At 37.2% G+C, this 27,880-nt stretch overlaps 1 protein-coding gene across 22 annotated transcripts in view; it reads left to right on the top strand.

The window, feature by feature from the left end:
* CARF (calcium responsive transcription factor) overlaps positions 1-27,880 on the top strand; it is an 87,670-nt gene that overhangs the window by 46,759 nt on the left and 13,031 nt on the right. For 9 of the 22 annotated variants that reach the window (XR_012421382.1, XR_012421383.1, XR_012421387.1 and 6 more), the window contains 7 exons: positions 5,843-5,963; positions 7,326-7,455; positions 9,011-9,095; positions 15,124-15,313; positions 20,555-20,675; positions 23,479-23,622; positions 25,059-25,292. Coding sequence is in view for 15 of the 22 variants with exons in the window: in XM_074009776.1 (XP_073865877.1) it covers positions 5,843-5,963; positions 7,326-7,455; positions 9,011-9,095; positions 15,124-15,313; positions 20,555-20,675; positions 23,479-23,622; positions 25,059-25,292 (1,025 nt within the window). In the remaining 7 variants the exon portion in view is untranslated. Of the gene's footprint in view, positions 1-5,131; positions 5,252-5,842; positions 5,964-7,325; positions 7,456-9,010; positions 9,096-15,123; positions 15,314-20,537; positions 20,676-23,478; positions 23,623-25,058; positions 25,293-27,038; positions 27,140-27,880 lie in introns of all 22 variants that reach the window. The other 13 variants (XR_010580038.2, XR_012421384.1, XM_074009773.1 and 10 more) reach the window with 6 other exon arrangements.

Raw genomic sequence — 27,880 nt, forward strand, 5'->3', positions numbered from 1 at the left:
CTATTGTGGAAGACAGTGCAATGATTCCTCAAGGATCTAGAACCAGAAATACCATTTGACCCAGCAATCTCACGAGTGGGTGTATACCCAAAGGATTATAAATCATTCTGCTATAAAGACATATGCACACATACGTTTATTGTACCACTATTTACAATAGCAAAGACTTGGAACCAACCCAGATGCCCATCAATGATAGACTGGATGAAGAAAATGTGGCACATATATACCATGGAATACTATGCAGCCATAAAATAGAATGAGTTCATGTCCTTTGCAGGGACATGGGTGAAGTTGGAAACCATCATCCTCAGCAAACTAACACAGGAACAGAAAACCAAACACCTAACGTTCTCACTCATAAGTGGGATTTGAACAATGAGAACACATGGAAACAGGGAGGAGAACATCACACACCAGGGCCTGTGAGGGGGTGGAGGAAGAGAGGAGGGAGAGCAGTAGGACAAATACCTAATGCATGCAGGGCTTAAAACCTAGATGATGAGTTGATAGGGGCAGCAAACCACCATGGCACATGTATAACTATGTATAACATGTAACAAACTTGCACGTTCAGCACATGTATCCCAGAACTTAAAAAAAAAAAAAGTGTCTGTTCTTGTCCTTTGTCCACTTTTCAATGGGGTTGTTTTTCTCTTGTAAATTTGTTTTAAGTTCCATTTAGATGCTGGATAATAGACCTTTGTCAGATGCATAGTTTGCAAATATTTTTCTCCCATTCTTCAGTTTGTTTACTCTGTTGATAGTTTCTTTTGTTGTGTAGAAGCTCTTAAGTTTATTTAGATCCCATTTGCCAATTTTTGCTTTTGTTGCAATTGCTTTTAGTGTCTTTGTCATGAAATCTTTGCCCATTCCCTTGTCTAGGATGGTATTGCCTATGCTGTCTTCCAGGTTTTTATAGTTTTGGGTTTTATATTTAAATCTTTAGTCCGTCTTGAGTTTTTCTTTTGTTTGTTTGGTTGGTTTTTTTTGTATATGGTGTGAGGAAGGGGTCCAACTTCTGTCGTCTGCATGTGGCTAACCCGTAATCCTGGCACCATTTACTTAACAGTGAGTTGTTTCCCTAATGCTTGTTTTTGTCAGCTTTGTTGAAGATCAAATGGTTGCAGGTGTGCAACGTTGTTTCTGGGCTCTCTCTTCTGTTCCATTGGTCTATGTGTCTGTTTTCATACCAGTACCATGCTGTTTTGGTTACTGTAGCCTTGTTGTATAGTTTGAAGTCAGGTAACATAATGCCTCCAGCTTTGTACTTTTTGCTTAGGATTGCCTTGGCTATTTGGGCTTTTTCTTTTTTGGTTCCATATGAATTTTAAAATAGTTTTTTTCTGGTTCTGTGAAGAATGCCATTGGCAGTTTGATAGGAATAGCATTGAATCTGTGAATTGCTTTGTGCAGTGTGGCCATTTTAATGATATTGATTCTTTCTGTCCATGAGCATGGATTTTTTTTTCCCATTTGTTTTTATCTTCTCTGATTATTTGAGCAGTCTTTTGTAATTCTTATTGTAGAGATCTTTCACCTTCCTGTAACCCTAGGTATTTTATTCTTTTTCTGGCAATTGTGAATGGGATTGCCTTCCTAATTTGGCCCTTGTCTCAGTTGTTGTTGGTATATTGGAATGCTAGTGATTTTTGAACATTGATTTTGTATACTGAAACTTTGCTGAAGTTGTTTATCTCTGGAGGAGCTTTCGGACTGAGAATATGGGGTTTTCTAAATGTAGGATCATGTCATCTGCAAACAAGGGTAATCTGACTTTCTCTCTTCCTATCTGGATGTTCTTTATTTCTTTCTCTTGCCTGATTGCTTTGGCCAGGACTTCCAATACTATGTTGAATAGGAGTGGTGAGAGAGGGCATCCTTTTCTTGTGCTGGTTTTCAAGGAGAATGCCTCCAGCTTTTGCCCATTTACTGTGATGTTGACTGTGGGTTTGTTAGATAAGCATTTTGTTTTTCTTAATTTATTTTAATAAAATAATTTATTTTTTAAGAGATATGTCTCAGCCAAGCGCAATGGCTCACGCTTGTAATCCCAGCACTTTGGGAGGCCGAGGTGAGCGGATCACGAGGTCAGGAGTCCAAGACCAGACTGGCCAACATAGTGAAACCCTGTCTCTACTAAAAATACAAAAATTAGCCAGGCGTGGTTGTGCAAGCCTGTAATCCCAGCTACTCAGGAGGCTGAGGCAGGAGAATCGCTTGAACCCGGGAGGTGGAGGTTGTGGTGAGCTGAGGTCATGCCACTGCACTCGATGCACTCCAGCCTGGGCAACAGAGCAAGACTCCATCTCAAAAAAAAAAAGAGATATGTCTCACTCTGTCACCTAGGCTTAAGTGCAGTGGCATGATCGAGCCTCCAGAGTAGCTAGAACTACAGGGACATGCCACTGCCGTCAGCCAAATGGAGCTTTTTAAAGAAATATACCTTCCTTTTTTTTCAATATGACTTTTTATTATTTATTCATTTATTTATTTATTTATTTTTTGAGACAAAGTCTCGCTCTGTTGTCCAGGCTGGAGTGCAGTGGCATGCGATCTCAGCTCACTACAACCCCCACCTCCTGGGTTCAAGCGATTCTTCTGCCTCAGCCTCCGGAGTAGCTGGGATTGCAGGTGCCTACCACCACGCCCGGCTAATTGTAGTATTTTTAGTAGAGACAGGGTTTCACCATGTTGGCCAGGCTAGTCTCAAACTCCTGACCCCAGGTGATCCATCTGCCTCTGCCTCCCAAAGTGCTGGGATTACAGGCGTGAGCCACCAAGCCTGGCCCCTTATGACTTTCTACATAAAAGTTACTAGTAAAGATTCTGTAGTGGGTGAATCTGCAATGGATGAAGATGTTTTGGAGTGAAGCTGAATTGGTCTTTTGAATTTATTAGAAATATTGTACACAAAGGGCCCAGTAGGTAAAAGACCACTCAGCTAAAGTTTTCTGATAATTTTCATGGTCTGCCTGAAATAGAATGTGTTGTAGCACATGACTCTTCAAAACCATGTTTGCTTTCATTACAAAGATTGAAGGTAATTAGCTGGGTTTTCTTTAAATAAGAAAAGTAATATTAACATTTTCATTGTCAGATTATATGAACTGAAAATATTTTTTTAGGTACCAGGGGGACTAAGCTAAGAAGCGAGAAAATAAATGAGACTGTACTATGCTTGGGAAACATAGTTTCAAAATTAAGAGGATATTCCACAGATCAGTCTAAATTATGAAACTTGTATATGATTGAATAACTTATAAAAACTTATTTGTGTTTAATTTTGATTTAAAAATAACCACAGCACTCATTTTCTAAGAATGAATAAAATATTTTTCATACCCCCAATCCTAAAAGTTAGAAAATATATATATACATATTTTTTTCACAGATATTTAATCTTATTATAAGGGGTAAAGAATTTAAAACAGTATTATTACTGTTGCCTTTTAATGTCCAGCAGGGTTTTTTATATTGTTTTGGTTTTGTCTTTTTTTAGATTAAGTAGCACTGTCAAATATTGGGAGCTAATACCGAGTGGTAGTTTAAAGGAGTCAGATTGCTTGAGTTTCAATTATAGCCTACGACTAAATAGCTCTGTGTAACCTTCTATGAGTTTTGTAACCTCTGTGTGACAGTTTCCTCATTTATAAAATGTATATACTTGATATACACATGATGAGGATTAAATGAGGTAATACATCCAAAGTGCTGCCATTTCCTATGCACTGAGCACGTGTAAACAGTTATCATCAGAGTTTGCAGTTGCTGTTTCATGCTAAAGTGATAAGAGTTATGGCAGGATATTTTTATCTCAAGAAACTTGTTAAACACTGGGGAAGGAAGGAAACAATTCCCATTCTTGATTTCTGGGAACTATTTATGATTATATTAATATTTAAAGCATTCTAGTTTGTTGAAGTTTTATCCCCCAACATTAAATTTTTTTTTTTTTTTTTTTGAGACAGAGTCTAGCTCTGTTGCCCAGGCTGGAGTGCAGTGGCCGGATCTCAGCTCACTGCAAGCTCCGCCTCCTGGGTTTATGCTATTCTCCTGCCTCAGCCTCCCGAGTAGCTGGGACTACAGGTGCCCGCCACCTCGCCCGGCTAGTTTTTTTGTATTTTTAGTAGAGACGGGGTTTCACTGCATTAGCCAGGATGGTCTCGATCTCCTGACCTCGTGATCCGCCCGTCTCGGCCTCCCAAAGTGCTGGGATTACAGACTTGAGCCACCGCGCCCGGCCAACATTAAATTTTTAAAAAATTTTTTTTCAAATTTATATTTGCATTTTTTCAAATGGCCCTTTTTTTTTGAGGCAAGGTTTTGCTCTGTCACCCAGGCTGGAGAACAGTAGCATGATCTGGCTCACTGCAGCCTCGACCTCCCAGCCTCAAGTGATCCTCCCACCTGAGCCCCCAGAGTAGCTGGTACTACAGGCACATGCCATCACACTCAGCTAATTTTAAAAATTTTTTGTAGAGACAGGTAGCCCAAAGGGTTCAAGCGATCCTCTCACCTTGACCTGCCAAAGTACTGGGATTATAGGCATGAGCCACTGTGTCTGGCCTCAAGTAACTCTCTTAGAAGTTGGAATGCAGTCCCTATCAAGCATAGGCAATATTTTCATGTTTTATCTAGCAAAAGAGGAGTCTGGGAAAGTGGGTTGGAATGATTAAGGATTGTTACCTGCATTAAAGAAGACAGCAGACTTTGGATAAAACAATAAAACCGTGTTAATAGGAGAGTAGTATGTTAAGTAATAAAATTTATGTGGTGCTGATGGAAGTCTGATGCTTCTAGACTTCCAAAAAAGTCTGGAAGCATCAGATAGACTTAATTTCAAATACTGTATTAGCTATACTTTCAAATGATAGGTCTAAAAGTTTTTTTTCAACTTCATATGCCTTTTTAGTTGATATTCCTTTAAATTTGATAGAGTAGGTTCAGTTGTTAAACTGAAAAAAAGTACAGTAAATATATTATTTTCCCCATGTTTTCAAACTTTTGAGGCACTTCATAGTGTAGTTCTTTATGAACCATAGAGGCTATATATAAATGCTGAGATGCAAAAATAAATCCTATTTAAGTAGACATTTATCAAGTTACCTTTTTTTTCTTTTTTTTGGAGACAGTCTTGCTCTGTCACCCAGGCTGGAGTACAGTGGTGCGATCTCGGCTCACTGCAACCTCTGCCTCCCAGATTCAAGCGGTTCTCCTGCCTCAGCCTCCTGAGTACCTGGGATTACAGGTGCGTGCCACCACGCCCTGCTAATTTTTGTATTTTTAGTAGAGACGAGGTTTCACCACATTGATCAGGCTGGTCTCGAACTCCTGACCTCGTGATCTGCCTGCCTCGGCCTCCCTCCCAAAGTGCTAGGATTACAGGCATGAGCCACCACTCCCGACCAACAAGTTACCATTTTTAAACTAAGGAAAATGACTTTAAATATAAGACAAATGATTGCCACACAAATAGGTCAAACATGTATAAATAATACAGTAAGTGGCAAAAGGTAAATGTATTACGTCCAGACAGACTTGTTCAGACTACCAAGTAATTAGACTTCATCCATGGGTAATGATTAAGACTGTTGGTGATTAAGACCCTAGGATTAGGGTCAAACTGCCTGTTTTTAATCCTGGCTTCACCACTTATAAGTTGTGAGACCTTGGAAAAAAATGTTTATGTGCCTCAATGTTTTCATCTATAAAATGGTGGAATCATAGAATCCACCATAGAGCTAGGTATGTGTTTAATAATTTATTTAATTAATAATTTTTGTTAAATCAGTCTAGGCATATGCATTTAAGTTTTTTTTTTTTTTTTAATGCTTCCAAGATGATTGTTGCCAGCCCAACAGAAAATGGACAGGTACTTCGTGTAATTCCATCTACCCAGACAGCAATGGCACAAGTGATTATACCTCAGGGGCAACTTGTGGATGTGAATAGTCCTCGGGGTGAGTAACAATGGGATATAGTCCTCAGGGTGATATGTAGGGGATTTGAGAGTGTTTTAAAAACATAAATACTTTAGAAAAATCATCTTATGAAAGTCAGTGCTAAAATTGATCTCCTTAGGTAAAAGATTACGAATTAAATAATTAGAAAACAGCTCTTCACCCAAATAAATTCAAAGTTCATTTTTCAACTCCTGTCTAGATTAGCTATTTGATTTAAGAATTCTATGAAGCCGGTTGACTCCTGCTTCCTCCCAAATGACCAGTGAGCATAAAATAAATTCTTCTTAATTATAACAGTAATAATAACAGCAACAATAGCAAGAATATAATGCTAATAGCTTCAGAAGTTTTTATTTATATCTTTCTTTTTTTTTTTTTTTTTTGGAGGCACAGTCTCACTCTATCCCCTAGGCTGGAGTACAGTGGTGGCATGATCTCAGCTCACTGCAACCTCTGACTCCCAGGTTCAAGCAATTCTCCTGCCTCAGCCTCCTGAGTAGCAGGGATTACAGATGCCTGCAACCACGCCTGGCTAATTTTTATATTTTTAGTAGAGCCGGGGCTTCACCATGTTGGCCAGTCTGGTCTCGAACTCCTGACCTTGGGTGATCCACCCGCCTCCGCCTCCCAAAGTGCTGGGATTACACATGTAAGCCACTGTGGCTGGCCATTTATATCTTTATCAATATTTTTATTAGCCATGTGACTCATTACTTTTTTTTTTTGTACTATCCTTTTTATCCTCTTGCTCTTTTCCTCTTGGCCCCTTCAGATTCAGAAAAGAGAATCATGCTCCCTATTTCTCCTTATATAGTCTTTACCTGTTTGATAATATGCCTATTAGTTCTCTTTTTTTTTTTTTGCTTTCCTCCCTTTTCCCTCAATTTGAATCTCTTTTCTAACCTCATAGCTATACTGTTTTGTTGCTGCTTCATAGCTAATGGTTTAGGGCAGATATTTTCACCTTAGTGTTATCATTCTTTGTTAATAGTCATTAGGACATGAAGAGAAAAACAAAGATTGCAGAAAACATTATGAGTATGAGCATAGTATATAGACAAAATTAGTTTTACATTTTCCTATATATTGCAGAACTCTTAAGATACAATTATTTCTACCACTTTTATATCCTGGCTGTTCAATATAAATTCTAAAACTTAATTATAAAATTACAGTAGTCAGTATTATAATTTAAAGTAAACAGGTATCAGAGAAATTCTCAATAAAGCATTATTCGTTTATTCTCAATAAAGCGTAAATTTTCTTTACCTATTACAAATACGTAAGTTTTAGTTAGGTATATTCTTATGGTCTTATTCAAGATATTGATGTTACTTTGTTCTTGTTTTTGTTGTTAAGATGTCCCTGAAGAGAAACCCAGTAACAGAAACTTATCAACTGTAAGGGTGGATACTCTAGCAGACAATACCAGCAATTACATTCTTCATCCTCAAACGTCCTTCACATTACCCAAAAAGTCAGTGACCAGGTAAGTCCATGGGAAAGAGAAGCTCATCTTTTAACATCACCATGGAAATCTTTTTTACAAATTACACATTTAAAGCTGGCTGACTATAGAGAAAATCAGAAAATAGAAGGAACTATCATTGAATATATCTTTAGTTATTTTAAGGCATCTGGGTCATAAGGAGGCTACTTTGGAAGCTATAAATGTCAAAAGTGCTACTTTTCCTCAGTGACATCTGTTATCTTTTGAAACAGTATGAAAATTGTATTAGTTCATTTAGTCTGACACTAACAGACTTTTTAGAATAAAGAAACATTCATGGCTAGGCACTGTGGTTCACGCCTGTAATCCCAACACTTTGGGAGGACAAGGCAGGTAAATCATGAGATTGGGAGTTCAAGACCAGCCTGGCCAAGATGGTGAAACCCCGTCTCTACTAAAAATACAAAAATTAGCTGGGTGTGGTGGTGGGCGCCTGTAATTCCAGCTACTTGGGAGGCTGAGGCAGAGAATTGCTTGAACCCGGGAGGCGGAGGTTGCAGTGAGCTGAGATTATACCACTGCACTCCAGCCTGGGCAACAGAGCGAGACTCCATTTAAAAAAAAAAAAAAAGACCAGATGTGGTGGCTCATGCCTGTAATCCCAGCACCTTGGGAGGCCAAGGTGGGCAGATCACAAGGTCAGGAGATCGAGACCATCCTGGCTAACACAGTGAAACCTTGTCTCTACTAAAAATACAAAAAAAAAAAAAATTAACTGGGCATGGTGGCATGCGCCTTTAGTCCCAGCTACTTGGGAGGCTGAGGCAGGAGAATGGCGTGAACCTGGGAGGCGGAGCTTGCAGTGAGCGGAGATTGCGCCACTGTACTCCAGCCTGGGTGACAGAGTGAGACTCTGTCTTGAAAACAAAAACAAAAACGAAAAGAAACATTCATTATGGTTCCTAAAGTTTTAAAGGTGTTTTATCACATTTTTATGCATAGAATTCCTCTGTGGTAAAATGTTTAAAATGTTTTTTGCCAACTTTTTTTTCAGTTTTTGTTTTTGTTTTAAAATAATACTATGATATTTTAGGGAAATATGTACATGGCTTATGTATTGTTTATATTATTTTAATTGTTCCATAAAAGTATTTTTGAATTAAGACATTATTTTTGACGTTTAATCTTAGAACTTAATAATGTTACTTTTCACTTGATCTTAGCCAAAAGGCCAAGAAGTGACACATAATGTTACTTTAAACTAGTCAAATTTAACATTTTTTTGATAAATGAAAACAGTTATATAATAAGAGCACAAAATAAGCTTTGGGAGAGATATATAAAACACTTGAATTTGTTGGGACTACATGTATCTGGAAGAACAAACTTAGGTCTTTGACTTAGTAGTTAATAAAATAGTAATTGTTAAAGAAAATAATAACTAATGCACCCATCAGACCAATCTGTAGTTATTGTTAAAACTTCTTATTGATGACCTCAATATTTGTCTTTGATACTAAGAGGATAAAGCAGTTGAATGCATTTTGTGTGTTCATTGAACTGCATGTTTATATATATTCCTCTCCTTTCCCAGAATGCTGGAAGAACCCCTTCTGGCGCCTCTTCAGCCACTTTCTTCTAACACACCTATATGGGCCTGCCGTCTTAGGAGCTGTGAGGTGAGTTAAAAATAATTATTACCTAGAATTACTTACCTGCTTATAACCACAGGTCATCCCCAAATGCCACTTTTGAGTACAACTAATATAGGCTATATTTACAATATTTTGTTTGTGTTTTTGTTAAATCTGATTTCATGTATTGTTGAATTATTAGAGATTCTAAGCTTTGTTAAAGCAGAGGTTATATAAATCTGTTTACATTTCACTATTATTTCTTCTCTTGCAACTCTCTTTCCTCATAGTCCATGAAACTTCACTATCATGTTTCTCTACTATTAACTTTTCAACCATTTCTTTTCTTTCTTTGCTTGCACTTATTTTTTTTTCATATTATCAGTAGAAAATTCTTTAAGGCTCACTTTCTGACTTTGTCTTTTTTCTCTCTGTATTTTGTCTTTTGGAGCACTTACCTACTTTGTTGACTTTCAACTCATATCTATAAAAATGATTTCCAAGTCCATATCACCAGGTTTTATATTTATTTATTTATTGAGACGGAGTCTCACTCTGTCCCCCAGGCTGTAGTATAGTGGTGCAATCTGAGCTCACTGCAACTTCTGCCTCCTGGGTTCAAGCGATTTTTGTGCCTCGGCCTCCCAAGTAGCTGGGACTACAAGCATGTGTCACCACACCTGGCTAATTTTTTGTATTTTTAGCAGAGATGGGATTTCACTATGTTGGCCAGACTAGTCTCAAACTCCTGGGGTGATCCACCCACCTCGGCCTCCCAAAGTGCTGGGATTACAGGTGTGAACCACTGTACCAGGCCAGATTTTGAATTCTGCCTTCCTCTTGTCCCAGATATCTGGCTACTTGCTTGAAGGTTTATTTTAATTTCACCTCAAATTCACCATATCCCATACTGAAATCATCTACCATGCCACAACTGGCTCCACTTCCAAAATTCCATGTCTGTGTAATGACAAATACCATTTCCTTAGATACCCAGGCATAAAGTTTTGTACTAATTTCTTCCTTTCCCACATTTGGTAGTCACCAGATTCTTTTTTTTTTTTTTTTGAGACAGAGTCTCACTCTGTCATGTAGGCTGGAGTGCAGTGGCGCTGTCTCAGGTCACTGCAACCTCCGCCTCCCAGGTTCAAGCAATTCTCCTGCCTCAGCCTCTTGAGTAGCTGGGACTATTTGCATGTGCCACCATGCTCAGCTAATTTTTGTATTTTTAGTAGAGACGGAGTTTTGCTATGTTTGCCAGGCTGGTCTCGAACTCCCGACCTCAGGTGATCCTCCTGCCTCAGCCTCCCAAAGTGCTGGGATTACAGGTGTGAGCCACTGCACCCTGAAGTAGTCACCAGATTCTTTTAGTTTTTCCTTTAAAGTATCTTTTTCTTTTTGGCCCATTTTTCAATAGGCCTTTGTCCTCTTGTGCTTGATTACAGGAATAGCCTGCCCCCTAACATCTTTGACTCTCCCATTTCTGGTCCCTAATGTATATTTTTCTAAGGCTACTTGTATTTGAAGATTGTTTTAATTGTCTTTTCTCAGTGCCCAATTAAGTTGTGTTATTTTTTCCACATTATTTAGCCACTATAGCTAGTTTCAAAGGCCTTTCATAATCTGGTATCATCCTACCTTGTCCTACTTTATTTCCTACTTTTCTCAAACTCATCTTCATTCTTGTTAGCCTAGTCTTCCTACTTTCGACAGATACTCCAGAATTTTTTTTTAGCTCTCCCTTTACCCATTTGTATTTCCTTTTCCTATATGTTACTTTTTTCTTCTACTTACCATTTCTAACTATTCTTCAAATCCCAATGCAAGTCCTACATATCTTTTGTATAAATTATCTAATGATTATTTTAGCCTTTACCTATTTCTCTCTTTAAATTCTTTAGTATTAATTGTCATTCTTAATTATTTACTAGCTTAGGCCGGGCGCCGTGGCTCACTTCTGTAATTCTAGCACTTTGGGAAGCCAAGGCAGGCAGATCACTTGAAGTCAGGAGTTCGAGAGCAACCTGGCCAATGTGACAAAACCCCATCTCTGCTAAAAATACAAAAATTGGCCAGGCGTGGTGGTGGGCAGGAGAATCACTTGAATTTAGGAGACAGAGGTTGCAGTGAGCCAACATCACACCACTGCATTCCAGCCTCCGTGACAGAGTGAGACTCCATCTCAAAAAAAAAACAATTTAAAAATAAAAGTATTTACTAGCTTGGATTGTTCACTGTTACGTAACATTCACACTTTTTGAGGAAAGGGACCATGCCTACTCTATATACAAACCATAGATGGTAATGAATATTTAACTATCAGAATGCTTCATTGTTTTAAACAAATCTTAAAATGTGGGAAAGGAAAATATTCTTTGTATTTTAATGTTTTGAGAAAATTTCTTATGAAACACCTTGTGCTATATGTATTACATTTGTTAGAACATTATCGTTGTTGCTTTTCTAAGTAGAGTGCATGTATGTATATACATACGTGTGTGTGTGTGTGTGTGTGTGTGTGTGTGTGTGTGTGTTTAGGTTTTTCTCCCCCTACCTTTTGTTAGTCATAGTTTTTCAGTGGTTTCCTAAGGTTACTGTTGTGATTGTTTGATGAGGGTTTTAAAAATCATTATTATAAGCCTCATGGAATGCTATGGATATTAGAGCATTTGTTAATACAATCATGCAACCAAATCACCTTGTGTTACAACTATAGTGCATTGTGTGGCTTACCTAAAATCATAGTGTATCTTGTAAGAAATTGAATACTACTGTCCAACAGACTTGAGTATGGTTGTCCAAGATGAACCACTTCTTTCCCAGTGAGGGATTCTTTTTCCTCTCCCAAGCTACATCAGTGATAAAAAAAATTTTGAGTTGGCCAGGTACGGTGGCTCATGTCTGTAATCCCAGCCCTTTAGGGGGTTGAGGCGGGTGGATCACAAGGTCAGGAGATTGAGACCATCCTGGCCAACATGGTGAAACCCTGTCTCTACTGAAAATACAAAAATTAGTCTGGCATGGTGGCACGCGCCTGTAGTCCCAGCTACTCGGGAGGCTGAGGCAGGAGAATTGCTTGAACCCAGGAGGCAGAGGTTGCAGTGAGCTGAGATGATACCACTGCACTCCAGCCTGGTGACAGAGGGAGACTCCGTCTCAAAAAAAAAAAAAAAAAAAAATTGTGTTAATGGCTGAGGAAATATTTTCTGCATTTTGGTTCAAAATATTGTTTAGTAGTCTTTTATTTTTTGAATTTCTCATTTAATGATGTTTTACTGTAGGCATTTTTTTCAGATTTGACTAAAGTGTATTAACTGGACAAATTTCAATACTGTATTAAAATTGTATCCGTAAGCCTATTTATAAGTATATATAATTCTGATTATATTATACTGATTTTTCTTTATTGACATATATTCTAATTTTATTTATAAATAAATTATAGTATTATAACTAAAATTTATATTCATTTATTTGTGGTGAGTTTTGATAAAGAGTTGTCTAGGTTAGCAGAAAAATTATAAACATAAGCATTTTGATTATTTTAGAGGAAATTGCAGATAATGTATTGTTTGGCATCAGATTATCTCTTAACTATTATAACCAAAAGTACAGCCACAACAGTATTTTGATACCTTTCTATTTGTTAAATGTATTCTTCCTCTCTGCCCACATCTCTGTTCTTGTTTCCTCTAAGGGGGAAACATACGTGGAGTTAATTCTAGGTCTCTACATTTCATTGTAAGAGATCACAGTTAACGTATTTTTTCTGTTGATATAGAAAAAAAAGTTTCTCCTCACCTGGGTGCAGTGGCTCATGCCTATAATCCCATCACTTTGGGAGGCCAAGGCAGGCAGATCACCTGAGATCAGGAGTTCGAGACCAGCCTGGTCAACATGGCGAAACCTCGTCTCTACTAAAAATAGGCATGGTGGTGCACGCCTGTAATCCCAGCTACTTGGAAGGCTGAGGCAAGAGAATCATCTGAACCCAGGAGATGGAGGTTGTAGTGAGCTGAGATAGCACCATTGCACTCCAACCTGGGCAACAAGAGTGAAACTCCATCTCAAAAACAAAAGCAAAAACAAAAAAAGAAAAGAAAAAGTTTCTCCTCTAATACAGGGATACTCAAATGGTTATATATAGATAATATAAATTTATTTACATTATTTATTTATACTTTTCCTTGTTTTAGAAAAAATTTAAGAGCGCTTACAAAAAATACATAAAATATATTAGCAAGGTAGAAATTAAAAGTGGAAACTAGACAGTAAAGACAGACAAGGATGGGAACATAAAATGGAAGTAAGAAAATACATGTCTTAACCAACTGTGTGTGTTTGTGTGTATACATATACTTGTCTATAATCAAGATATATGCTTTTTTTTTTTTTTTTTGAGACGGAGTCTCGCTGTGTGGCCCAGGCTGGAGTGCAGTGGCCTGATCTCGGCTCACTGCAAGCTCCACCTCCCGGGTTCACGCCATTCTCCCGCCTCAGCCTCCGAGTAGCTGGGACTACAGGCGCCCGCCACCACGCCCGGCTAGTTTTTTGCATTTTTAGTAGAGACGGGGTTTCACTGTGTTAGCCAGGATGGTCTCGATCTCCTGACCTCGTGATCCACCCACCTCGGCCTCCCAAAGTGCTGGATTACAGGCTTGAGCCACCGCGCCCAGCCGATATATGCTTTTCAAAAGGGGAAACTTAGTTACTAAATTCTGTGTCTTTCAGATTTAAAAATTATGCTAATTTCCATAAGATAAAAGCAAACCATTAACTATTTTTGGTACTAAGACCAAACAGAAATTTCTCTCAGAGGAGGATCTTCTTTTTTTATTATTTTATTTTATTTTCTTTTATTTGAGACGGAATCTTGCTCTGTTGCCCAGGCTGGAGTGCAGTGGCGCGGACTCCGCTCACTGCAACCTCCACCTCCTGGGTTCAAGCCATTTTCCTACCTCAGCCTCCCGAGTAGCTGGGACTACAGGCGCCCGCCACCACGTCCAGCTAATTTTTTTATTTTTAGTAGAGACGGGGTTTCACCGTGTTAGCCAGGATGGTCTCAATCTCCTGACCTCGTGATCCACCTGCCTCAGCCTCCCAAAGTGTTGGGATTACAGGCGTGAGCCACTGCGCCCGGCCGGATCTTCTTTTTTAAAAAAATAGAGTCTTACTCTATTGCCCAGGCTGGAGTGCAGTGGCACAATCTCAACTCACTGCAACCTCCATCTCCCAGGTTCAAGGGATTCTCATGCCTCAGCCTCCCAGGTAGCTGGAATTACAGGCAAGCGCCACCACGCCCAGCTAATTTTTGTATTTTTCGTACTGATGGGGTTTCACCATATTGGCCAGGATGGCTTCGAACTCTTGACCTCAGGTGATCTGCCCGCCTTCGCCTCCCAAAGTGCTGGGATTACAGGCGTGAGCCACCGTGCCCGGCCTCAGAGAGGGATCTTCATAAAATGAATGTTGATATAATGAGCAAATTCTTCTACAGCCTTTTATCAATCACTCACAATTTTCATTGGATTTCTAATAGATGCATGGCATCCTATCAAAATTAATCTCAGGCATTCCCGCCTGCCCTCCTTCCCTCTTTCCCTCCTTCCCTCCCTCCCCTTTCCTTTCTCCTCCCCACCCCACTCCACCAAAAAAAATCAGTTTCAGTAAAGGAGGCCCCACAGGGAATGAGTACTTTGTGGCTGGTTTTATGCTGATCTGGATTGATCCAGGATAGAGTTTTAAATATCTGAAAGAATGGATATACATTATATGTTCTTGCAAGTTATCTTTTCTAAATATTCTTTGTCTCAAACAAGACGTTGATAAAGATAGTATGGCAAATGAGTTTGGCATTATATTCCCTAACAAACACCTGCAAAATACCCATTTGATGATTCTGGTTGAACTCAAATCAGACCCACTGTTTGTAATAGACCATTAATCTGAGGGCACAAGTGACATTCTCTTGTGCAAGGCGATGAGTCTTCCATTTTGGACAACCATCTCATTATATTTATTATGCAATGAAGTGTATTTGCTAGTAATTTTGTTTAATTTCTACCACATACAGAAAATTGGAGATTCATACCGTGGCTACTGTGTAAGTGAGACTGAATTAGAAAGTGTCCTAACATTTCACAAGCAGCAAACACAGAGTGTTTGGGGGACCCGTCAGTCTCCAAGCCCAGCCAAGCCTGCTACACGCTTGATGTGGAAATCCCAGTATGTTCCGTATGATGGAATCCCATTTGTTAATGCAGGTACTTTTTTAAAGACTTATTTTAAAAGGTTCAGCAGCAGCCGTAGTCCATTGTGAAAATGTGATTTTCCTAAGGTGATACAATTTTATTATGGTAGCTGACAATTGAATGCTAATTGAAATGCATATTAAATTGAAAAAACTTATAGTAAATATAATCAATTACCTTATAAGATTGCATTTTAATATATCAGAATGAGTAAGACGTCTTTCATATATTATACTGAAAAATAAAATATCGAAGTTTCAGTTAACCTGTTTAATAAAATATTAAAAGAGCAATTTTACTTTAAATATATACATCAGCTATGTTTTTTCCCTTCAGATTAAATATTTTAGCCTTCTCTCTTAATTTGTTTTGTGGGGGAAATTTGTGTGTATTTTATGTAGCTTGTAACTCTGGAGCTACTGTATAGAATTTGTATACAATCTGGAGTTATAGAATTCTGATACTAAAGTTCTCAAGCATTAGGTATGTTATATACAGTATTCTCAGAGACTGGGTTAGTTGTTTACTAAGGGAGTAGTTTCAAGCAAATCTCTTAGACTAGTTAAAGCCCCAAAGAATCTAAAACTAAGCAATTTATTTTAGGACTATGAGGGCAGTAATTTAGCTGAAAGAGTTGCAGTTTCATCCTGGACCTCTGAGGTTAATGAGAAATACTTAAGAGAAGATGAGATAAATGTAACCACTTCTGCCTGAGTTTCATCAGTAGTCTATAAAAGAAATGCAACATTAAAAATAAATGAGCTGGGTTATTTGTTTATTTATATATTTATTTATTTATTTATTTTAAATGTGGTGGCTCATGCCTATAGTCCCAGCACTTTGGGAGGCCAAAGCAAGAGGATTGCTTGAGCCCACGAGTTTGAGAGAATCCCTGGGCAAAACAGAGAGACCTCAACTTTACAAAAAAATAATAAATTACCTGGACGTGGTGGCATGGGCCTATAGTCCCAGCTATTTGGGAAGCTGAGGTAGAAGGATCACTTGACCCTTGGAGGTCGAGGCTGCAGTGAACCATGATCATGCCACTGCACTCCAGCCTGTGTGGCAAAGTAAGACCCTGTCTTAAAAAAACAAACAAACAAACAAACAAAAAACTAACAAATAATAAAATGAACTTGAAATCCTGTAGCCTTCCTTTTTCCCATCCTAGATCTAATCTCCTTAACCCTCCATAGGTAACTACTACATGAATTTCATGTGTATCATTCTAGTCTATATTTTTATACTTTACCTTACATATTGTATCTACAATAATATATTTTATTGTTTTGGATTTTTTTTAAATGTGTAAATAGTAAAGTATAGATATTGTTTTGCAAATTTTTTCACTCACCCTTTTTTTTTTACATCTATTGGTATTGATATTTATAAATCCTAGTTAATCCAATTTAATCATTGTATAATATTCCAGCATATGACCAAACCAGTAATTTTCTATTGATCATCATTTAGGTTGTTTCCAACTTTTCATTATTACGAAGAATGCTGTAGTGAAACCTCCACACTATATATACTCTAATGAAAAAGCTGTAATTAGTTTTTCTAGAATTACAATTGTGAATTATGGTTGTGAATTATGCCCATTTCATCTTTACAAGATTATCTTAAAATTGCTCTCAAAAGTGATTGTACAGATCCAGAATCCTTTTGAAATTTTTTGGACCACATATATTTCAGAATTCTGAATTTTTTTAATGTAATGTGGTAACATTATGGAATACTCCTAGCAGGTATTCTATAGACCAGCAGTCCCCAATCTTTTTGGCACCAGGGACTGGTTTTGTGGAAGACGGTTTTTCCACGGACCGGGATGGGGGATGGGGGATGGTTTCGGGATGACTCAAGCACATTACATTTATTGTGCACTTTATTTCTATTACTACATTGTAATATGTAATGAAACAATTACACAACTCACCAGAATGTAGAGTCAGTGGGACCCCTGAGCTTGTCTTCCTGCAACTAGCAGGTCCCAGCTGGAGGTGATGGAAGACAGTGACAGATCATCAGGCATTAGATTCTCATAGGGAGCCTGCAACCTAGATCCCTTGCATGTGCAGTTCCTAACAGGGTTTGTGCTTCTATGAGAATCTAATGCTGCCACTGATCTGACAGGAGGCAGGGCTCAGGAGGTAATGCAAGTGATGGGGAGTGGCTGTATATACAGGTGAAGCGTTGCTGGCTTGCCCACTGCTCACCTCCTGCTGTGCGGCCTGGTTCCTAACAGGCTACAGACTGATAGTGGTCCATAGTCTGGAGGTTAGAGACCCCTGCTATAGCCAATATCACATAATCAAACACTAATTCTTTATTAGATAGTCATACCAAGAGAAACAAATAAAGACTATAAATAACCTCACACAGCTCAGGCCTCGTTTTGCAGCCAAGTGAGTCCTGAGAAAACTGTTTTCTGAGCTTTTTGGATTTCAGATTTGTACATAAGGGTTTGACAACTTGTGCCAATTTTCACTCCTGTCAGCAGTTGTGTGAAAATTTCATTTCTCCATATTTACTTCATGACTTAGCTTTGCCAGGTGTTTAAAAATCTTTTTTTTTTTTTTTTTTTTGAGACAGGGTCTCACTCTGTCATCCAGGCTGGAGTACAGTGGTGTGATCTCAGCTCACTGCAATCTCAATCTCCTTGGCTCAAGAGATCCTCCTGCCTCAGCCTCCTGAGTAGCTGGGACTACAGGCATATGCCACTATGCTCAGCTAATTCTTGCATTTTTTTTGTGGAGATGAGGTTTTGCCATGTTGCCTAGGCTGGTCTCAAACTCCTAAACTCAAGCAATCTGCCCACCTCAGCCTCCCAAAGTGCTGGTATTACAGGCGTGAGCCACTGCCCAGCCTTAAAAAACCTTTAAATTATGGAAATTTTTACACGTGAATCAAAGAGATAATAATATAAGAAACCCCATGACTCCAGGTGTCTGTCTTCCAGCTTCAACGACTGTCAGTTTATGGTCAATCTTGTGTCATACCCCTTACAATTCCTCATTCCCTAGATGGTTTTGTAGCACATTTCAGATATATCATTCCTTCTGTAATTACTAAAGTATATGGTGTATAGTAAAGCATATGACTCTAAAAGATAAGGACTCCTTACATATGTCTATACATATATGTGTGTATATATATACACACACATATATATATATCAATCCCATTATCACACTTAAGAAAATTCATAGTAACTTTTTAATGTTATAAAATGTTCAGTGTTTACATTTTCCCACTTATCTCACAGGTTTTTCCCCCCCTTAAAGGTTGTTGAAATTCAAATCCAAACAGCATCTACAGACTGCATTTAGTTAATAAATCTCTTAAACTTCTTTTAATTTGAAGATTTCTCTCCTCTTCTAGGTAGTTTGTTCTGTAATATTTGCCATATTCTGGGTTTTGCTTATTCCATCTGTGTGATGTAGTTTTTGTTCTTTATCTCTTCTGTTTTCTGTAAACAGGTCTAGAGCCTTGATTAAATGCAGATTTGATTTTTGCAAGAATACCTCCTCCCGTGCTGTGTACTTATTGCCATCTGTGTGTGTCTCTGTTTGTGGTGTTCAGATTGATCGGTGGATTCAGTTGTTTTAGAGTATTGTCAAATGTTTTTATTTTTGCCAATCCAAGGAGTATGAGATAGTATTTTACTGTTGTTTTAATTTGCATTTCCCTGTTTACCTGTAAAGTTGAACATCTTTTTCTTTGTTCATTTACTACCTTTTTTTTCTTTCTGACTTGGCTATTCATAGCCTTTGCCCATTTTTCTGAGTGGTTGTTTATTAATTATTTATGATTGTTTGTAGTTTACATAGTAATTCTACATGGAGAATTACTATGTTATATATGTTATAAAATGCTATTTCTCACACTATTACTTTTATATTTACTTATGGTATCTTCTAAACAGAAGTTTTTATATTTTAGTGTCAGTTTTATCAACATTTTTGTTAGTAACTGGTGTTTTTATTTTATATTTTAAAAGTTTGCTGTATCCTACAGTAGTGTAAGATACTCAGCTTAAAATCAAGTTATATAATTTTCACATCTACTTATTTGTATTATCTATTGCTGTGTAACAAATTATACCAAACTTAGTGGCTGAAAACAACAAATGTTAATTATCTCACAGTTTCTGTGAGTCAGGAATCCAAGAGTGACTCAGCAAAGTGGTTCAGCTGCAGTCATCTCATGACTTGACTGAGGGAGCGTCTTCTTTCAGATTCACTCTTGTGGCTGTCAGCAGGCCTTACTCCTTGCCATGTGGGCCTTTCCACAGAGCTCCCTTACCACATGGCAGCTGATTACATCCAGAGAGAGCAATTCAAGCAAGAGTAAGAGAGAGTAGCCAAATGGAAGTTACAGTCTTTTTATAACCTAATATCAAAAATAACTTCCTATCACTTTTGCCATATTTATTAAACATAAGTTAATAAGTCTAGCCCATGTTCAAGGGAAGGGGGTTACTCAAGGGCATGAATACTAGAAGGAATGGATTACTGGGGGGCCATCTTAGGGCTGGCTGCTGTATTAACATCCCAAATAAAAATAAGAAAATAATTATAAAAGGAAATAAAAATATAAATACTAATATTTATTAACCAAATGTAACATTTGCTCACTATTTATAAAGTGGTATAAAAGCCATATGTCAGGTGGGGCACAGTGGCTCATGCCTCTAATCGCAGCCCTTTGGGAGGCCAAGGCAGGCGGATCACTTAAGGTTAGGAGTTCAAAGGCAGGTCGATCCCTTGAGGTTAGGGGTTCAAAACCAGCCTGGACAACATGGCAAAACTCTGTCTCTACTAAAAATACAAAAATTAGTCTGGCGTGGTGGCACACACCTATAGTCCCAGCTACTCAGGAGGCTGAGGCAGGAGAATTGCTTGAACCCAGGAGGTGGAGGTTGCAGTGAGCCAAGATCACACCACTGCACTCCAGCCTGGGTGACAGAGTGAGAGTCCGTCTCAAAAAAAAAAAAAAATTGTATGCCAGTAGACATTCAGTAAATGTGATATTCACTAATTTTCTTACCATAATTATGGTACCTTTGGTAAATTTTAAAATAAACTTTTAAATTTATATGTTTGTATATCTTAGACTTATTAATGTTTTCTTTCCTTAAAGCTGTATACTTGAAAGATTTTGACATTGCCACCACCAAGTTACTTTTAATCTAGTGTCTAGAATAGATGGACACTTGAATTAATATCAATAGTTGGTTTTGGCCCACAGGGAGTAGAGCTGTGGTAATGGAGTGTCAGTATGGGCCAAGAAGAAAAGGTTTCCAGTTAAAAAAAGTCAGTGAGCAGGAAAGCAGGTCTTGTCAGCTCTACAAAGCCACTTGTCCAGCTCGGTAAGCTTTATTTTCTTTTATTTGTTTTTTATTAAGAACTTATTTTTGAATAGCTAATACACATATTTTATTAGGTTTATACAGTACTGAAAAGTATACAGTGAATTCTAAGTTTTCTCTTACGCACATTTGTTCTGTCTTTAAAGCAACAACTCTTACTAGTTTTGAGTCATCTTCCAAAGATATTCTGTGTATATGGATGCATATAAAGGCAGAAACAGAGATCTCCTTCTCTACCCCTATAAATGTTGTTGAAAATCTCAGTAAAGCTCACTAATATTTTCTTTCCTTAAACTTAGATAGTAGTGTACCTTTTTTCTTGATATGAATTCACATAGATTTATTCTCAATCTGAATGCCTATTGTGGTTATCTACTGCAGAGATATGCTACATACTAGTGTTAATGTAATGACATAAACTTTCCTTTTTTTCATTCTCAGTGTATCTCAAAGCTGACTCCATATATATGTACTTACATATATATTACATATATGTACATAAAAGTACTATTTTTAATAGCCATTCCATTTATGGATGAATTATTTAATTCATGTAAGCTGTGAAAGGTATTCCTTATTAGTATTATACAAAGCTACAATTATTAACATTGTACATATTTGTGCACTCCTACAAGTGTTTCAGTAGGAAAAATTCCTAGAAATGAAATTGCTAGGGCAAAGGCTGTATCTTTTAAAAATGTTGACAAATATTGCAAAGTTACTTTTTAGAGCGATTTTATCAATTTACCAACGTAGTAAGTTCTAGATAGATTAGGACTACAGAGTAGTCATTGCTCTGGGTAAGAATGAAAAATGTGAACCAATGAAAGATTTCACAATGTCCTTTATGAATGTAAGTTTTTTAGACATTGAAAGTATTTTAAGACTTTTTAAATATATTAAAGGTGTTTTAAACTATTCGGTAAAATAAAAAATTTAAAAGATAATATGTAGTGGTTGGACTTAGTTGATCTTTGAAACGCTTTTAGTATCACATCTCATGTTATTAATACCTCAGCATTCTTGGCCGAGCACGATGGCTCACACCTGTAATCCGAGCACTTTAGGAGGCCAAGGCGGGTGGATCACGAGGTTAGGAGTTTGAGACAAACCTGGCCAACTGGTGAAACCCCGTCTCTACTAAAAATATAAAAAATTAGGTGGGCCCCTGTAATCCCAGCTACTCGGGAGGCTGAGGCAGGAGAATTGGTTGAATCCAGGAAACGGAGGTTGCTGTGAGCTTGAGACTGTGCCACTGCACTCCAGCCTGGGCAACAGAGCAAGACTCCATCTCAAAAAAAATAAAATAAGATAAAATAAATACCTTAGCATTCTCAAGAAGTTTTTAAAGCCCATTTACAAGGCTTTTCATATTTAATCCTATAATATTAACTTTAGGGAATATTTAAACCTGACTGTGAAACAAACTTTCAGTTGCTTTTTTTTTTTTCCATTTAGCCTTGACTTGAAACTTTTATCAACTGCTTCTTAAATATAAGCAATATAAAAACTTTAAGTATTACTTGGGGAAAAACCTCTACATGTGAAGAAATAATTTTATTTTCCTTCGTTCTACAAGTACTTTTTGACTATCTACTCTGTGCCCAGAAACTACATTGGTTGCCATGGGAAGGAGGGAAACCAAAAGAGGAATAAAATTTTACTTAATCCCAGGGAATGGATCAGGAAACAAAAACTAGTAGACAACATGGTAGTATAGAATATAGTGTGAAATACATGATTTAACTACCTATTGAGGTATTTAAAGAAGGAATATATCCATACAAATTCATGGCAGGAAAGAAAGTACAATTTAAACTGGATGTTGAGGTTTAAATTGAATTTGGGTGGGTAGAGAGTTAGAGGGGTGATATTGTAAGTTAAGAGAACCATATAACTAAAGCTACAGAGGCCGGGTGCGGTGGCTCATGCCTATAATCCCAGCACTCTGGGAGGCTGAGGCGGGTGGATCACTTGAGGTGAGGAGTTTGTGACCAGCCTGACCAACATGGTGAAACCCTGTCTCTATTAAAAATACAAAAAAAATTAGCCGGGCATAGTGACACATGCCTAGTAATCCCAGCTACTGGGGAGGCTAAGGCAAGAGAATCACCTGTGACATTGAATTATCAAGTGGATTTAAGTAATGAAAGATTGGAGGCACAGGCCTGGAAGGAGGCTATTAAAGTAATCTAGGGCCAGGCATGGCAGCTCACGCCTGTAATCCCAGCACTTCAGGAGGCTGAGGTAGGCGGATCACCTGAGGTCGGGAGGTCAAGACCAGCCTGACCAACATAGAAAAACCCCGTCTCTACTAAAACTACAAAATTAGCCGGCAGTGGTGGCATACGCCTGTAATCCCAGCTACTAGGGAGGCTGAGGCAGGAGAATTGCTTGAATCCAGGAGGCAGAGGTTGCGATGAGCTGAGATCATGCCATTGCACTCCAGCCTGGGCAACAAGAGCAAAACTCCATCTCAAAAATAAATAAATAAATAAATAAATGTAATCCAGGCATGAGATTCTGCCTTCCAGGAGAATGAACAGAAGGCAAATCTAGGGGGAAAAAATGGTAAAGTCTGTAAATACTTAGATATTTTTCCTCAAATCATGTTTACTTTTAATTTGCTAAGTATTAATACAACTGGGAATATGGCATATATTTTATATAAGCCTCTGAATACTTTACAGATAAATAGAATTTTCTCTAAGCTTAAATGCTTAAAGTACACTTCTGGTTGATAAAATAGATTTTCTTGAGATTATAATATAATGAAACAAATTCTTCTTTATCTTGTATCAAGGATTTACATTAAAAAGGTACAGAAGTTTCCTGAATATAGAGTTCCTACAGACCCCAAAATTGACAAGAAAATTATCAGAATGGAGCAGGAGAAAGCTTTTAACATGCTAAAGAAGAACTTGGTAGATGCTGGTGGTGTTCTTAGGTATGACATTTTTATAGTTCTTTTATTTTATAAATTAATTAGCTCAATTTCCAATAATTATTTTGTAAGGGAAATTATAGTTTTCCAATTATTTCATTAAGTAACAGTTTTACAAGGTAGAGGTATCAATAGTTCCCTAGATATTAAATTGATTTGCCACTGTGTAAGCCATTGAGTTTCTCACCCCCAGTTGTAGATAATTCAGACCAAAGAATTATACCATACCATATAGCATATACTCTGTATACCATATACTATGTAAAAGTTTTTTCTCAGAATGGCAGACATATTTAATATACTTTATTATATATTAGTACTTTGTTTTAGATACTTACTATGAGCAGAAACTGCAGCTGCCTGTCATTTTTTTTAAACTAATCTTTGATTACTTATGGCAGCCAGAAATGAATTCTAAGCCCTAAATAAAATTCCATTTTACACCTTTTATGCTTTAGGTTTTAAATGAGAAATATTAGCATTCTTTTTTACTTTCCTTTATGTGTCAGTCCGGGTGAATAATTTGTTACTGTATAATGGATTTAAGTGTATGGAATATCGTTTTTGTGTGATCTTTAAAAAAACTTTTAGGTATGTGAAAAATAAATTGAGTCAATAATTAGATCCTTCAATGAAAGTCAAAAATATCACTAAAACAATTAGATCCTGCAGTTTGAAGAACATTGCATATAATTTTTAAGTAGGCAGTTATCAGTCATTGTAAGAATTTTATACAGAAATATCAATTAAAGCGGTATCCTACCAGATTAGTTCATTTTCCTACCGTCTTTTTTTTTTTTTTTTTTCCTGCATGGCTCTCCAAGAGATCTGCATTCACCTTTAGTTAATTCTCTTGCTCACTTGGCCAGCAGGAGCTGGGAGTGCTATAGAGGCAGTATGTTGAGCTCCTGTGAGGGAAGAATCAACCATAAAGTTCAATCTTGACAGGTTCTATCTTTGATTGGAAGGATGGTAGGTGTAACAGAGAAGTGTAATTTCAGGCAAATGTTTGATGAATGGGAAAATACACAGTTCAAAAGATGATGATTTACAATGTCTTCTCTTTATTTTGAGGTAAAATGTACTTAATATGAATTTTCCCATGAACCCAAAATAATATAATTAATATGAAATTTAAAATGCCATTTTCATATATACTTAAAATTCCTCTATCTCCCTCAACTGTAGGACCACAGTGAAAGTCTGTAAATATTTACAAATATTTAAATTTAATTGGATATAAAATAGATCTTAGAAGTTAAAGAGATCATTTTAAATTTTATTTGATAGGAAATAACCATATGTAATTTTTTCTTAAAGGATTAATTCTTCTCTTTATGAGTATTAACCTAAGTAATTATGATTCCTACTTTGGTCTAATAATATTAAATAATTTCAATGTTTAAATTTTAGTAATTTTAAATACTTTCTCTTACCAGGTGGTATGTACAGTTACCTACACAGCAAGCTCATCAGTATCATGAATTAGAGACTCCCTGCCTCACTTTGTCACCTTCTCCATTTCCTGTGTCTTCTGTTGAAGAAGAGGAAACTGCAGTTAGAGATGAGAATTGTGCATTACCCTCACGTTTACATCCTCAAGTAGCCCATAAGATTCAAGAATTAGTATCACAGGGAATAGAACAAGTGTATGCAGTAAGGAAGCAGCTAAGGTACAATAGAAGAGCATTGTTCTTTTACATTTTTCAGTTTTGTTTGTTGCTTTAAATAATACAGTGAACACTGGAGATATTTTCCAAAATATATGCTGTCAGGGTAGATAAGGAATATAGTTTATTATTTTATTAAGATCTTATTTATAAACTGATCGTTTTCTAACAAATGCTTGGCAAGCAACGGTGTAGTATGGTTTATTATAATTCTGATTACTCATTTGAGACATTCTATATTTGGATTTGGCAAATTGGACTATTTCTAAATGATGTATAAAATGAATTAGTTAATAAATACTTTTAAAGAAAAAACCTTTGTAGAACCAAAGATTTTAAAACCTAGGCCAAGACACGTATTTCAAACATTTTGAAATGCAGTTAAATTTTATTACAACAAGAGAATTTGGATAATTCCTTGTCTAATGAAATTTTATTTGTAGTACTCTGGTCTAAGTTTTTTGATCCTCAGGAAATAATTATATAAGTAATTATATAATTACTCATTATGTGTGTGCCAGGTACTGTGCTAGGCTTTTTACATGTATGATCTCATTTAGTCTTACAATAGCACTATAAAGTTGGTATATTTATCCGAATTCTACACATGAGAAACTGGAGTCTCAGAGTGGTTAAATAATTGGCTTAAGAGGCAGTGGCAGAGCCACGCGCAGTGGCTCATGACTATAATCCCAGCACTTTGGGAGGCCAAGGAGGGCGGATCACAAGGTCAGGAGATCGAGACCATCCTGGCCAACATGGTGAAACCTCATCTCTACTAAAAATACAAAAATTAACTGGGTGTGGTGGCACGCGCCTGTAGTCCCAGCTTCTTGGGAGGCTGAGGCCGGAGAATTGCTTGAACCCTAGAGGCGGAGGTTGCAGCGAGCCGAGATTGTGACACTGCACTCTACCCTGGCAATAGAGCGAGACTCCGTCTCAAAAAAAAAAAAAAAATTAAAAAAGGCAGTGGGAGAACTGAAATTTAGGCCTAACTCTATAGCCTATGCCCATTACCATGATTTATTGATACTTAGCCTTGCTCTTACTGATTATTGTGTAATCTGATCTGAATAACAAAATAAATATAGTAAGCCCCCTCTTAAAGTCATCAATAGGTTCTTGAAAACTGCTATTTTAAGCAAAAGGAAATACAGCACGTCCTTGAGTAATATCATTCTGTTCAATGCCTTTTTTTCTCTTTTTTTTAACTTTTTTTGTAAAAGAGACAGGGATCTTGCTATGTTGCCCAGGCTGGTCTTGAAATCCTGGCCTCAAATGATCCACCCAAGAAGATGGGATTGCAGGAGCAAGCCACTGCACCTGATTCAGTGTTGTTTTCTTACAGCATTGGAGAAAGTAATTTGGTTTTGTTGTGTCCTTTCACTTAAGGTCTCAGTTTCCAGGAACCTAACAATGATGTTAACTGAGAACTTACTGTAATTCCTAGAATTATTTCCTAATTAATACATGACTTTTCTATTTAGCAGTTTTCTTAGATGTTTTATATTTATTTCCATTGGGGCATCATTAGCATAAGGCAAAAATTTGGTAAAGCCATTCACTATTTACTAAACCTGAATCTTAAGAAAGGAAGTATAATACAGTTCTGTGATTTGGTCCACCAAATGTAATAAGCATATATATGTTAAATTTTATCATTTCTTTTATGTATTGATTTTTTAATACAATTAAATAACAGTGCTGCCTTCTATTTCTATCTTCTTTTGTCTCCGTGTAAAATTCAAGCCCATCATATTTCATATAATGTTAATTGATGCTTTTGGAAGCAATGTAACATGATGTTTACGCACATAACCTGGGTATAGGCCCAAGCTCTTATTTACTAGGTAGGTGTATGATTTTGGGCAAATTATTTCACTTCTACAGTACTCAGTTCTATCATCTGTAAAGTGGGAATGATAATTGTACCTATGTCGTTGATCATTAAGGGTTAAAGGAGATATTTGATGTCAAGTGTTCCATACAGTGCCTGACATAGTAATCATTAAAAACATTATACTTAAACTGAAAATAGTGGTTTCTTTAAATTCATAAAAATATCAAAGCTCAGCCGGGCGTGGTGGCTCATGCCTGTAATCCCAGCACTTTGGGAGGCCAGGGCAGGTGGATTGCGAGGTCAGGAGATCGAGACCAGCCTGGCCAACATAGTGAAACCCGGTCTCTACTAAAAATACAAAAAATTAGTCGGGCGTGGTGGCACACTCCTGTAGTCCCAGCTACTCGGGAGGCTGAGGCAGGAGAATCGCTTGAACCCAGGAGGCAGAGGTTGCAGTTGAGCCGAGATCACGCCACTGCACTGTAGCCTGAGCAACAGAGCGAGACTCCATCTCAAAAAAATTAATAATAACAAAACTCACTCTAATATATTTAGATGTTTACCAATGAAAATATTACGTTTCTGTAGTCTACAATAATTCTGTGTTGTATGGGAAAATTTTAAGTAGGAAAATATAAATTACTTACAGAGGTATAAACCATACTTCATAGAGGTTTATACTGAAAGAGAACCTTTATCTCTTTGAATCTAAAGGCATATTGCTAAATAGTTTATGTCTTTATTCCATTTT

The sequence above is a fragment of the Macaca fascicularis genome, chromosome 12 (genome assembly GCF_037993035.2).
Source record: "Macaca fascicularis isolate 582-1 chromosome 12, T2T-MFA8v1.1".
NCBI lineage: Eukaryota > Metazoa > Chordata > Mammalia > Primates > Cercopithecidae > Macaca > Macaca fascicularis.